Source organism: Citrus clementina, unplaced genomic scaffold (assembly GCF_000493195.1).
Source record: "Citrus clementina cultivar Clemenules unplaced genomic scaffold, Citrus_clementina_v1.0 scaffold_9, whole genome shotgun sequence".
NCBI classification, from domain to species: domain Eukaryota; kingdom Viridiplantae; phylum Streptophyta; class Magnoliopsida; order Sapindales; family Rutaceae; genus Citrus; species Citrus x clementina.
The window spans coordinates 16,859,076-16,871,279 of NW_006261964.1; the positions used below are offsets into that span (position 1 = coordinate 16,859,076).

Here is a 12,204-nt window from a genome sequence, read left to right on the forward strand (position 1 = left end):
ATGGTTGTCTTCCAAGTTAATTGGAATTAAAACCTGTAGATGGCCATAAGAATTTGTATCCAATGTGAAGACATCATAAAATCTTGAAATTACTATTATCAGAAATATATTGAACCATGTAGGAACACACACCATATCAACGTTCGCAAATGGTTTTGATTTCGTGTCTTCCTGACCGTCAATGTAAGTGTTCAGCCTGGTATAATCTAATGAATGTAGATCACAATCACTGTTATTCCACTGAGCCTTCAAAAAAACCTATTGAATTCATCGCAATCAAATATTTCAATGTTATATTTTATTATAGGGTAGTAAATCGATGATTAGAACTGCAAGTGTCTTACCCAAAAAAAGACATCTGTATGAGTGCAACGTTGATACAAGGCATTTGGATATTGCTGCTGCTTTTCACTTATCAACCGGTAGTATTCATGGAGATGCTGCACGTGGCAAATACATATGTCAAAAAACCAACTTAATTTAATCATAAGTAAATTAAATAAAGATTAACAATAATTACCTCATCACTTAGCCACCCCATTGAGTCTTTCCCCAACAATGTTCTATAAAATTGCATCGATTGACGGATCTCACGATCAACTGCAACGTTACCAACAAGCCATTGCTCAAACTCATGAAATAGTGTCGGATCATCCAATACTCTAAGTGGATTGATATCGACAATCAACCTTTCGTCAATCTCGCCATTCGTCGGCTCTGCGGTGGGGAGACTCTTAATGCCCCTTACTCGCTTGTAAGTGTGTAAGTATGGACTTCTAAGGACATGTGACGTCCTATATAGACGGCCAAATTTGCTAATGCCGGGATGTGCTTCCTTGAGGATTTGCACGCTGTCATCGTTTAAGTCCCCATATAAACTATACAATGACATCGGGGTGTGCTCATATTGATCTCCAACATCGTTAGGGGCCTGTCAACAATAAAAAACTGTTATTGTCAAGTACTGTAGTTACAATGTAGTCAACCAAAAGGAACAATTATTTAAATAGCTCACCGTGTAAGAGTTACTCATTGGGGTATCACTGTAGGAGCGATTGAATGAATTGCCGGTATATGAATTAATAAACTCCGTAACAGATTTCGCAAACTATCTCTGCTTGTATCTAAACTCTCTCTATTCTTTTCTAAATTGTCTCTGCTCCTTACGCTCAGCCGCAGCTTCGGACAACATCGTATTCATCATTTCTTTCATGTCAATAATGGAATGATCAATCCTCTCTATTCAATAGCTGACATCATCATGGGAAACCTTTGCTTTTGTCTGTGATCATAGAAAAAAAAACTTTATGTATAATTTATTAAATCAAAAAAACTTTATGTATAATTTATTAAATCCTACACTTTCGTGAAACAAATAGTTAAAATGCCGAAAATAACATATAACCTCATGCGAGACGTCGACTTTATATTTGTCATGAACAGATGGCTCAGCATCTGCTTCATATTCATCACCAACTGGTGTCTTATTTTTGTCCTCTTCGATGGGCGGCACGCACGTGTTGGGCTGATGCTGCAACAAAAATAACAAAAACAAATTATACAACTTGCAACAGTTTGACATTGGTAACATAACGTTATAACTAAATTGAATAATTTTATTACATTATACACCCACTGTGGGAATCGTTTCGTGTAATCCTGCATGCTTTTCCACAATAGCGCGTCCTTCTCGTGCGTGGTTGGATTGAGGGTTTGTTTAACAACTCCCTGTGCATAAAGAAATCGAAATTTTTGATAAACCGAACTATCTATAATTTACTAAATCTTCGCAACCAATGTAAAAATATACGTAATACTTACAATACGAGTCTTGTCGTTGAAAAACTTATAAACCTCAGTAAAACATATTCTTGTGGATGAAACACCTTCCCACTTCAATATACGCGGAGTCTTCTTTTTGGTTTTGATGGCCCACTTTTCGTTTAGAAACCCTTCACATACTTCGAACAACCAAGCCTGTACCAAGTGAAAATATAAATTTCGGAAGCAAAACAACCTTAATAATTATAAAGTACATAACAAAACAAGCATAACTTTTAGTCTTTTCAACGCACCTGCACCCTAAGAGAAAAGTCATAAATGTTGTACTTCACTTCTTTAAGACTAAAATCCTGGAAAAGCTCTGATTTTTGATTCAGCGCGGTATCCAAATTGTCGTATACAGTTTGCCAAAAGGAACGACCCCATGGAAGACTTCTAAAGTACTCAAGATCATCGACTTCGTATAGCAACTTTGAATTTAGTTTACGCTCATCTTTTCTTCCATTGAGCACTCTATCCGCAAAATAATACAGCGCGATCTTTAGCGCATCAACATCGTCTATGTCATTAAAGTTCAAAGCTTCAAATCTTGCGTCAAATTCTTTAAGGGTCGCTCCTAGATCCTCATCAAAATATAAATCACATAACCTATGTTGTACCTCAACCTTTACTTTTATGTGTATGTCGTATACACCATACTTAAGTCCAGTAACTAAACACCACTCACCGATTGATAATCGTGCTAATTGGCCACAGAATTCAAACCACATCTGATCTTCATCATGCTTATCATGTGCTACTTGCCTAAGTAATGCGTTGTGCACAATTACGCCATTGAAGACATAGGCATCCATTTTTGCGAACTGGCCAAAAATGTCTTTCTTGAATAATCTTAATTGTTGTCTCGTCAACTTCCTCTTGATGGCTTCTATGACATTTCCAAATTTATAGGTATTTGTAATACGCCCGGGGAAATGTTCCGATGCCGGAATCTTCATCCTGCCTGGTTCCTTTGTTGGACCGGGTGGATTACGCTTAGACCACGGCTTCTTGGCCATTATATCTGCAAATCCAATTTTTTATTCATTAATCAAAATCATAGCTCAAAATATTACAAATAAACACATAAACATCTTTCTACAATTTTGTAAGACAAGATTGTCGCACGGGAGACAAGAACTTGTCGCTTAACATTACAGACCAATTTCATGGGACAAATAAAAATACTACCAATAAAAGCCATCACCGCATGTTCCTTTAGAAGAAACTTAAATAAAAAATTAAAAATAAATGACTGCATGTCACGCGCGCAATGGCAACATAAAATGGGGCATGCGGGACAGCAAGGCAAAGCGCGCCCAATGGACACTTGTCGCGCGCGCGACAGTGCCCATAGCGCGCGCCAAAGGGCTTGTCGCGCACGCGCGACAAGGCTGCAAACTTCGTAAATTTTTTTTGTCTCGTTTTTTCGCAGATTTTTTGTGCTGCATGATAAGCTTACAAATTTTATCTTCCCATCAATGTGTCATTCTACTTAATTTACTTAAAATGAGACAAACAAACCATAATAGACATTTTGTCGAACACCTCATGTGCCATTTTTTACCTACCAATTTAATTAAACTGTTTTTTATATTTACACAACAATCAATCCTAATACTCATCTGTAGTCAATCTTACACTCATCTAGCTATCAATATCATTTCATTTCATTTCGATATAAATAAATATGGTTAAAAAAGAAAAAGAAAAAAGATTTATATAAAAGGAAGAAGGAGATGGGTTGAATCCAACTTTTTAGCCTAAATATTGAGTACTTACAGTAGTAATTAATTAAAAGACCAGCTGAGCTTGAGATAATGTTTGTTCCTTTCCTGTAAAATTAAAAGATAAAATAAAAAAAATATAAATTAATTGATTAATGGAGGATGGGGGGAAGCAAGTATTGTGTAGTGTGTGTAGAATATATAGATGGAGGAGAGTCAGTACCAAGAGCTGCAACTTTCTGAAAAATTCGGCCAAAATGGGGAGAGCAAACCTAAGTTCAATTTGGAGAGAAGATGAGGTAAATGTATTACACCCTATTTTTGTCCATAAACACACTCATTGGTAAAAGAATCCGTATGAAGTTGTTGGTGCTAAATCCTAGGCTTGGTTTTAAGTTGTTTGGATATTTTAGTAATTTTACAAGTCAACTAACGATCAAACCGTATGTATACTAACGGCAGGGGAGGTAAGTGAGAATACAATCAAACTCGCCATCTAAGTGAAATTATATCAAACCTCAAGAAGGGTTTCTGAAAATTGCTCCTAAAGAAAATTGGATAAATCCCGGACAAGGGGTTATAAAAAGTACAACAACCGAATTGCACAAACCCCTGAAACCACACGGTAAAAATGGCCGCACTTGATATAAACCCGGATCCTTCACAACTCTAAAACCCAGAAGATATTTTAAAGACGTCGGTGTCAATCATATATATATATAAAGAAAGCCCTTAAACCCTAGCCGTTTCTTCATCATCGTCAGTCCTCCTCTCTTCAAATCCTTTGCTTCTGTTTCTCTTGCTTAAGAGGTATGCTTCTCTTTTCTCTCTTAAACCCTAGTACTTCCTTTTCTTTTAACTTAGTATGTTGCACGTGGTACGACGTCGTATTTATGTTTGTGGATACTGGGTTTAGAGTTTTATTTTTACTTTTTATTTTTGATTTCATTTTTTGTGTTGTGGGTTTGTATTGTGTGGATCTATATTTTAAATAATGGGTTTGTTTATTTCTGTAAATAGGTTCAATATTTTGTACTTTCTGTCATTTAATTATTTTCTCTTATGAACAATTATCGGTTGATGGTTTTAACTGGTTAATATATAAAAACTTATGGGATTTTGTTTATGCTACTGGTTAATTTTTAAAAATTTTTGTTGGATATCAATTGGTATCTTGTTTTTGTTTGCATCTCATATTGGTTCGTTTTAATTAAATGATTCATTTGGGATTATTAATTTTTTTTTTCAGTGTTGACAGACAAAAATGGCATTTTGTGGCAAACTTGGGATGCTAGTTAGGCAGAATGGCCAGGCTCCAAAGGCATCTTTGATAAATGCGGTTCGATTCATGTCGCAATCACAAACTAAGCTTTTTGTTGGAGGTGTTTTTAATTATTTCCAAAGAATAAGCTTTACGTGAGATATTTGCTTCAACTTTTTTGTTATAATTCAGTTACTCTGTTGTCTTCGATTGTAGGGCTATCTTGGGGAACCGATGACAGTTCTCTCAAGGAAGCGTTTTCCAACTTTGGCGATATCACTGAAGGTATTTCTACTAACTCATATGCCGTTGTAAAGTCAATAGATTTAGTTACTTATAATTTTTTACTCTTGGCATTTTATTTTTATTTTTAAGTGGTAAGGTGATGTTAAATTGAAACTCTACATCAATTCTGTTTGTGAATTGTTCCATTGTTATACTTTGAATCTTATATTGATGGTACTTTATAATTGTAAATTCAATCTTTTTGGTCTTTTGGTTTATGTGATGGTTGCTGCAAGTGTGGTTGGCCTTGGGTGGGTTTTGGCATGTATAATTTTATGCATTGTCCTACCCGTCAAATATGGTCAAAATAGTTACATATCTGTGACAATCTGTTTGACTTTGAATATTGGTTAAATGCCTGGTAATTAGTATTTTGTTTTTCAACTTCTTATTTGTTCCTGTGTTCTATGATATATTGGGTAATGATAAGTGCTTTTTGTTTTTTGGTTTTATTTGACTTTTTTTTCTCCTATCATGTGTGGCTGTACTTGTTGGGTTTCATATCCTCATTTTAGTTGTTGATTTGGTGCACAGCAAAGGTTATTACTGAGAGAGAATCTGGGAAGTCAAGAGGATTTGGGTTCGTTACCTACGACTCTAATGAATCTGCCAGCTCGGCACAGTCTGCAATGGATGGCCAGGTCATATATTAGATGTTAAAAGCCATGTCAAACATTTAATTAAATCAAATCATATGTTGACTAGTGTGTCTGCTATTTCAGGAGCTAAATGGGAGAAACATTCGGGTGTCTTTTGCCAATGACAGACCTCCTCGCTCTGACGGTGGCTATGGTGGAGGGAATGATGGATCTTATGGCGGCAACCGTGGCGGTTACAGAGTCAACTACAGAGGAGGGGATGATGGTTTTTAAGGGGATTCTATTCAATTTTTGGGCGTGCTTTAACTAGGAATTAAAGTTTTATGTTTGTTTTAAGGATGGAAGTTTAGCACTACTGAATTTGTTATTATGTTGGCTTTTATTTATCAGCCTTGCCCCCTTAATTGCATATTATATAGCTATGCAGGCCAGGTAAGATGTTTGACACTGCCATGCGTCCGTCATTTGTTTGACATTTTTTCGGTCATGGTTAAAACATATTAATGGTTTGTTGACTGCAGGTTGCAAATACATGCTTTGGTTAGTAATATTTAATTATTTAGCTGCTGCTTGAAAACTGCTGCAGTTAAATGAGTTTATAACCTCTTCAAGGTCATTGTTGAGGATGTCCTTCTATTCTCAGTCTGTGGCTGGCGTATTTAAAGTAGCTGTTATTTTGGAGGGAAATGGTCATTAGGTTGTCAAAAGATTTTTTTTAGCAGCCTGAGTAATGAGTGATTTATTGACCTATAATACAGTCAATAATCGTGTTAGGCTGATTGGCACTATTCTCACTGGATTTTAAGTTTCTTCATTTTTGTTGTCGACATCGTCTTCTCCTTTCCCCGAGTTTAAGTTCCCCAATAGCAAAATGGTCGTTGAAGAGCTTGCTGTTTTGTTTTACTTAAGTGTCTAGTCATACATCTCTAGTTTTCAGTTGATCTTTTTAGTAAATATCAAAATTATGATCTTTGAGGGTTACAATAAATTCTGGAGCAAGTTTTTCCTTCTATAAAGGTCTCGACTCAATGAGAGGATGAGAAATTTTACTCAAACAGTAACTTTATATTAACAATGTTCATTAGCAGCATGTCGCCTGCGCAATTGACAAACTTTACTTGATTTTCCTTTGCAAATGAATCAACTGGTTAATACTTTTGACTGCATTATCCTTGCTGATTTCGTGACCTAAGAGAAACTGTCAATTTTCATAGTTTGCTCAAACGATCATGATTTGATTTCCTCAATCTAGCCATATCAGGATAACTCCGGATGGGTCAAGTTAAAATTTAGCTTCTTTTTCCTTCATCTAGTAGTATGAAAGGTTCAGAGTGAACTGACAAACTTTCATCTTCATTTTCAACCTTTTGTTTCTGCTGTCCGGCACGTGCCATAGCCCAGTTGCTAGGGTTTTACCAAACGAAAAATACTCTTGTAATAATGAGAAAGGCCACACATTAACAAAGAGATTTCACATTTATGAATGAGAAAGCAAGCGTGCTTCAATAGTTTGTCATAAAAGGCATTGAGTCTTTATTAACATGGGGGAGAATGACCAAGAGCCACTCTTAGAAATTATTTTTACGATTACCATCTTTTGTGCATTTTACAATTGGTTACTTTTTGTCTTAATTAATTAAACCATAAATCATAACGAACTAGTTTGATTAGAAAACAAGCAATTTTCAAGAACACAAACCAATCAATCAGAACTAAACTCGTAGTTCCATAATAGCTAGTTTGAACTAATTTGGGAACCAAAGAGTTCAATGTTGTCTCAAGGAAGAAGCTGTTCTAATAGAATTTAACCAGAGAATGGAATCACGCTTCATGTGATTGACACAAAAATAGTCAGCTTTAATCTAGGCAATTCGATATAGTTTTAAAGACTGAAAATTCATCAGAGAAGCTCTTGAGATTGTGGGAGCCAAACACGTGTGCATAGTAATTATATGACAGTATGATGAGCTCTTTGTCTTTGCAAGCACTTGCTTTGAGAGGAAGCTAGAGAGTCCAATCATTCTCCTTGTATACTTGTGCAATCCTTCTGTTTTCCACTTAAAAGTTATTGTTGAAGTATGAACCCAAACCAAAAAACAGATTTAAGTTTCGGACTTCTTTTTTTTTTTAGTTTTTAATCTCCTAAATACTTGATATTTATCAAGATCTTTTCTTCATAACAAATTTCCCAATTGAGTTAAAATGTGAGAATGAAATAACCTAAAAAGCAAAACACTCCATAGAAATGATGAATTGAACTATAATCTCAAGAACCTCAATTTTTCACAAGAGAGTGTAAGAGTTAAAGGCCAACATCGTCAACAAATTCCCATAAAGATGCATTATAAAGATAGCAAATAAAGATAAAGATACAACAAGTACGTACACAACTTAACCAAAGCAACAGAACAAACCCAGAAAGCAGAACATGAAGCAAGAGATGAAAAGCCCAAAAGATAAAGCGAAAATACCAAATGTATAATCAATTTTTTATGCCTCTAGCACATCTGGTAATAATCTGACAGCCCCTGTTGTAAGAATTGGCCTGGCCAGAATGACATTCATAATACGAAGCACCTGGTTTGTCACAAGGAACCATGTCTCTCCTCAGGGTATCATAGCTTATGTACTTCTTTTGCATCACAAGAACTCTCCTGCTGCTCTCTGACTCCATCAATTCTGCATCAGTGAAGCAATCTTCAATGCTTTTGGAGCAAACCCTTTGGCTTTGGCTTTGGCTTTGGGGCATCACATAATTCACATCAATTTCACTGCCTAAAACTGAAGCCCCATTGCAGATTTGAAGGAAAATGGCTGCTGTGAAGAGGATCCTGACGTTTATGACTTGGGTTTTGGACATTTTTCTTTCTCTTCTTCCTCTCAGTTCCCACTTTCACTTTGTGTGTGAAATGAAAGTCGCTTCTTGAGGAATGTTTTAGTACTCAACATTCTAACAGTTCTTGAGGGGGTTTATTATCGGACAACCAATAGAAAAAGGCCACGAAGTATAAAGATACTCTTTTTTTTTTTTCCTTACAAATTCACATAGTTTGAGAATAAGATAAATCTACAGTGAAATAAATAAATACTTGGAATTATTGTACAATTGTCCAACAATTATTAAAAACGAAATATGAAAAATGGAAAATAAAAGGAACAACATAATTATCTAAATGGCAATTATATATCGACCCCCTGATTTTATGAATTTTTCTAAAAATACAAGAATATTTTTGCTCTAGCTCATGACTGGATCAGATTTAGATCCAATTCGAAAATCCGGTCAAATTCCAAAATTAAAAAAATTAAAGATTAAAATTAAAATATAAATATAACAACTGTTGCAATCTCTTTTTCTCTTCGTGCCACTACTATCTCTTTGACCACCACTCTTCTTGTATTTTTTCGTCACCGAACCTCAAGCTAATCAATTCACCGCCGACGTTGAACAATCACTAGGCCAGGCCTTCAGCCTCCCCAACAGCCACCTCACTACCAAGTCTCCATCACACCAATAGCCACCCTATTTCTTGTTGTTCAGTGCTCGCTCCACTACGTCATAGATCTGATTGAGTTTCCCAACCAAGCATATAAGTAAGCATAGATCTTTCTGACTAACTACATAAGAAGCCGCAAGATCTTAATTTAACAAACAATAATGAGAGAGTGAGAGACAAAGATGGAAGTAAGAAACCAACTAAGCTTGTTCATCACTTTCGCCAAAGAAGGATTTGGAAATCTCTTTTATTAGCAAAATACTTTTTTTTTTCTCCATGTCATCAGCGCTTACATTTGCACTCCAGCTCTCGCAAGTAAATTCACAAACACTCGGTAAAACACTCTTCACTCTTTAATAATCTTCCAACTTTTTTTTTTAAAAAAAAGAAATGATTCTGTGTCTCAGATTTATGCATGCTCCTGACTTGTTATTGGCCGATCTCAACCCATATTGTGTAAATTTTGTTGTACTTGGAAGCCCATGAATCTATTATAGTATAGATTTATGATAACGAATGTCAATCCAACGAGGAGGAAGATTTAAACATGTGCATGGTTAATTTTTCAAGTTTGTTTTTGAATTAATTGGATGTGATTTCTGAACAGTACTGAGATTAATTCTTTGGATTCATATTAAACACTTCACCATGGATTTAGTATTCATTTTTAGTTCCAATTTGTTTATGGGGTATTTTTACTCTTCTTAGTCCTCATTTTGGTAAATATGGTATCACATGCTCATTATGCCAAGGAAAAATGATCTTTTGTTAAATGGATGTCAAGTGCACGCTGTGCTAAAGGATAATAATCATACTGTCGACAATGTGGTAAGACCGTCCACGAAATAATTTAAATTTATTCTTTATTAATATTGAGTTAAGATAACTCACTAATACTAGAAGGGAGTTTTTCGTTAATAAACATGGTGTAAAGTACTCATTGTGCCAAACAATAATAATCTTGTACTAGGGAATCGGCATACTGTGCAAAATATAGACAAAAATATTATTGTCTGTCAACGATGAGTAAAAAAATCCAAATAAATCAGAGATGGAGAATGAATAAACTTACCAAATTAAGCCCATAGATCACATTGAAGCTTCACTTTCAACTTAAACTTGAAACTAAATTAGTCACTTATAATTGAATTAGGGGTAAAATGAAAATTTTATTAAAATATATAGAAAGTATAAGATAAAGAGAGAATCATAGAAAATAGAGCTTATATTTGGATTCAGAGCTGTTGAATTGGGGGGGGGGGGGATCCCCTATTTATAGATATAATGGGTAAATCATTGCTATTGAAGAAAGCAATTCAAACGCTCAGGATTGTGCCATGTGGCAAGCCCTGATTGGCTGGAACACGTTATCAGGGCTATAATTCAGTCCAATAATATGCTGCCACATCATCGGTTAACACAACATCAACATTTTTGGTCTAATAAGATATTTCCATGTCATTAATTAATGCCACTTAATCGGTTAATGCCACATCAATATTTTTTGGTTTAATAGGATGCCGCCACGTCATCGGTCAATGTCACATCAGTTGGTCAATGCCAAAATCTTAAAATTATAATTTTGCCCTTTATGCGTTTCCTAAGGTTTTCAACTATTTTGAGTTCAAAAATACTATCTGTTTTACTGTTTGATTTCTTGTTAATCATGAAATGATTGAAATACATTAAATACTCAAATTATTATAAAACACTCATAATTAAAGTTTAAAGGACTTAAACACATAAAATTAGAAATGTTACTGAGATTTGAAGCGCAAAATGACAATTTTTCTCTTTATAAATATGCATTCTCCTGCACTCAACAAACCACTTCAACAAAGGGTATCAGAGATGTTAGGTGTGGGATCTTTAATCTAGTATTGTTGGATCCTTAATCCAACTTTAGGCTTATATGTGAATGATTATATGTTACAAACTATCATATAAAGTTAAGTCTAATTAAAAGTGATCTATTAGGACTCAATAATTTGGGTTTTAATGTATCTAATAGGGTATAAGCCTTTAATGTGTAGAATCTTGAAGGATAATTTTTATTTCTATTATGGGCTGAAGTAAAAATACCGAAAGACAACATGAAACGTTGTCTATATAAGTGGTTATGGTCTCCAGGTCACATGTATCATTTTATTTTTTTTGACATCCCATCATCAGAGAGAGTATACATAGAGAAAATTAAAGAATTCTGTAAGCGAACTTGTTGATCTAGAAGACAAACCACTCAACTGTAGAGAATAATTAAGTATTATGAATTCAAGTATGCTTCCCATATTCGTATGTTGATTCTTGATGATACAACATGAATGTTCCTATAATTTAGATTATGGTTTTTTTACCAAAGGTTGTTCTAATATGTTGTTCTTGTACGGTCACTTGTGGTTCGAAGGAGGATTGTGACCAAGTGCATGATTATAAATATTTTTATGGGTTAATTTTGAGCTACCCCCTAGTAAAGTGACAATCTTTAAATTACCCATTTACTATTGAAAACATCAAGCTACCCCCCAAAACTCGTTATCTTTAACCATTGACCGCCGTTGACTCATGAAAGTACGAAAATATCCTTATCCTAACAGAATATTCTTGTAACGACTTTGTAAGGTCAAGAAAAATAATTGATATATGACAAGTCATTGGAAATGTAAAAAGTTAACTATTAAAATATTAATATGTAGATAGTGAATATATGATTAAAAAATAAAGTGTGGAAATGACTTCATGGGCTTAAAAAAATAATTAGAAGTCATGTGATAACTCTATGAAATAAGAGAAATTTTTAGACTTAAACTAATATTACTTAGAAAATAAATGATGTATTATTATTGCATTTTTAGTTACATTTTGCATAAACATCTATTTAAGTTTAATTTTAATAAATTAATTTTATTTTGGATCACCTTGTGCTTTAATTACGTGCGTGATTGTAGGTGACCAAAAGGCTTAAGTTTTATTAATGGAATACTGGCGCAGCAGACTTGCAGAGATGACAAAAAAAC

General features: G+C 34.6%; 2 protein-coding genes across 3 annotated transcripts; one reads left to right on the forward strand and one right to left on the reverse strand.

Annotated features, from left to right (window-relative positions):
• The first annotated feature begins 4,153 nt into the window (after nt 1-4,153).
• LOC18032988 (glycine-rich RNA-binding protein 2, mitochondrial) lies at nt 4,154-6,208 on the forward strand. Of its 2 annotated transcripts, none has more exons than XM_006420951.2 (5): nt 4,154-4,358; nt 4,798-4,930; nt 5,026-5,094; nt 5,629-5,735; nt 5,817-6,208. In XM_006420951.2, exons 2-5 carry the CDS (start codon nt 4,813-4,815, stop codon nt 5,964-5,966), a joined length of 444 nt encoding a protein of 147 aa, XP_006421014.1. In that variant the 5' UTR covers nt 4,154-4,358; nt 4,798-4,812; the 3' UTR covers nt 5,967-6,208. The 2 variants fall into 2 exon arrangements, with proteins under 2 accessions (XP_006421014.1, XP_006421015.1); XM_006420952.2 differs by having other exon boundaries at nt 4,155-4,358; nt 4,807-4,930; nt 5,817-6,144.
• Nucleotides 6,209-8,011: 1,803 nt separating this feature from the next.
• Nucleotides 8,012-8,652, reverse strand: LOC18032311 (protein RALF-like 31). The gene has a single exon (XM_006420954.2). The coding sequence runs from the start codon at nt 8,551-8,553 to the stop codon at nt 8,176-8,178; it is 378 nt and encodes a 125-aa protein (XP_006421017.1). The 5' UTR covers nt 8,554-8,652; the 3' UTR covers nt 8,012-8,175.
• Between the last annotated feature and the right edge of the window lie 3,552 nt (nt 8,653-12,204).

What these genes read in the sequence shown, in the direction of transcription:
- LOC18032311 (XM_006420954.2), bottom strand. Translation starts at nt 8,553, where the DNA reads ATGTCCAAAACCCAAGTCATAAACGTCAGGATCCTCTTCACAGCAGCC.
- LOC18032988 (XM_006420951.2), top strand. Translation starts at nt 4,813, where the DNA reads ATGGCATTTTGTGGCAAACTTGGGATGCTAGTTAGGCAGAATGGCCAG. An exon ending in AACTAAGCTTTTTGTTGGAG is followed by an intron (nt 4,931 to 5,025) that starts GTGTTTTTAATT and finishes CTTCGATTGTAG; the next exon opens with GGCTATCTTGGGGAACCGAT. An exon ending in CTTTGGCGATATCACTGAAG is followed by an intron (nt 5,095 to 5,628) that starts GTATTTCTACTA and finishes TTTGGTGCACAG; the next exon opens with CAAAGGTTATTACTGAGAGA.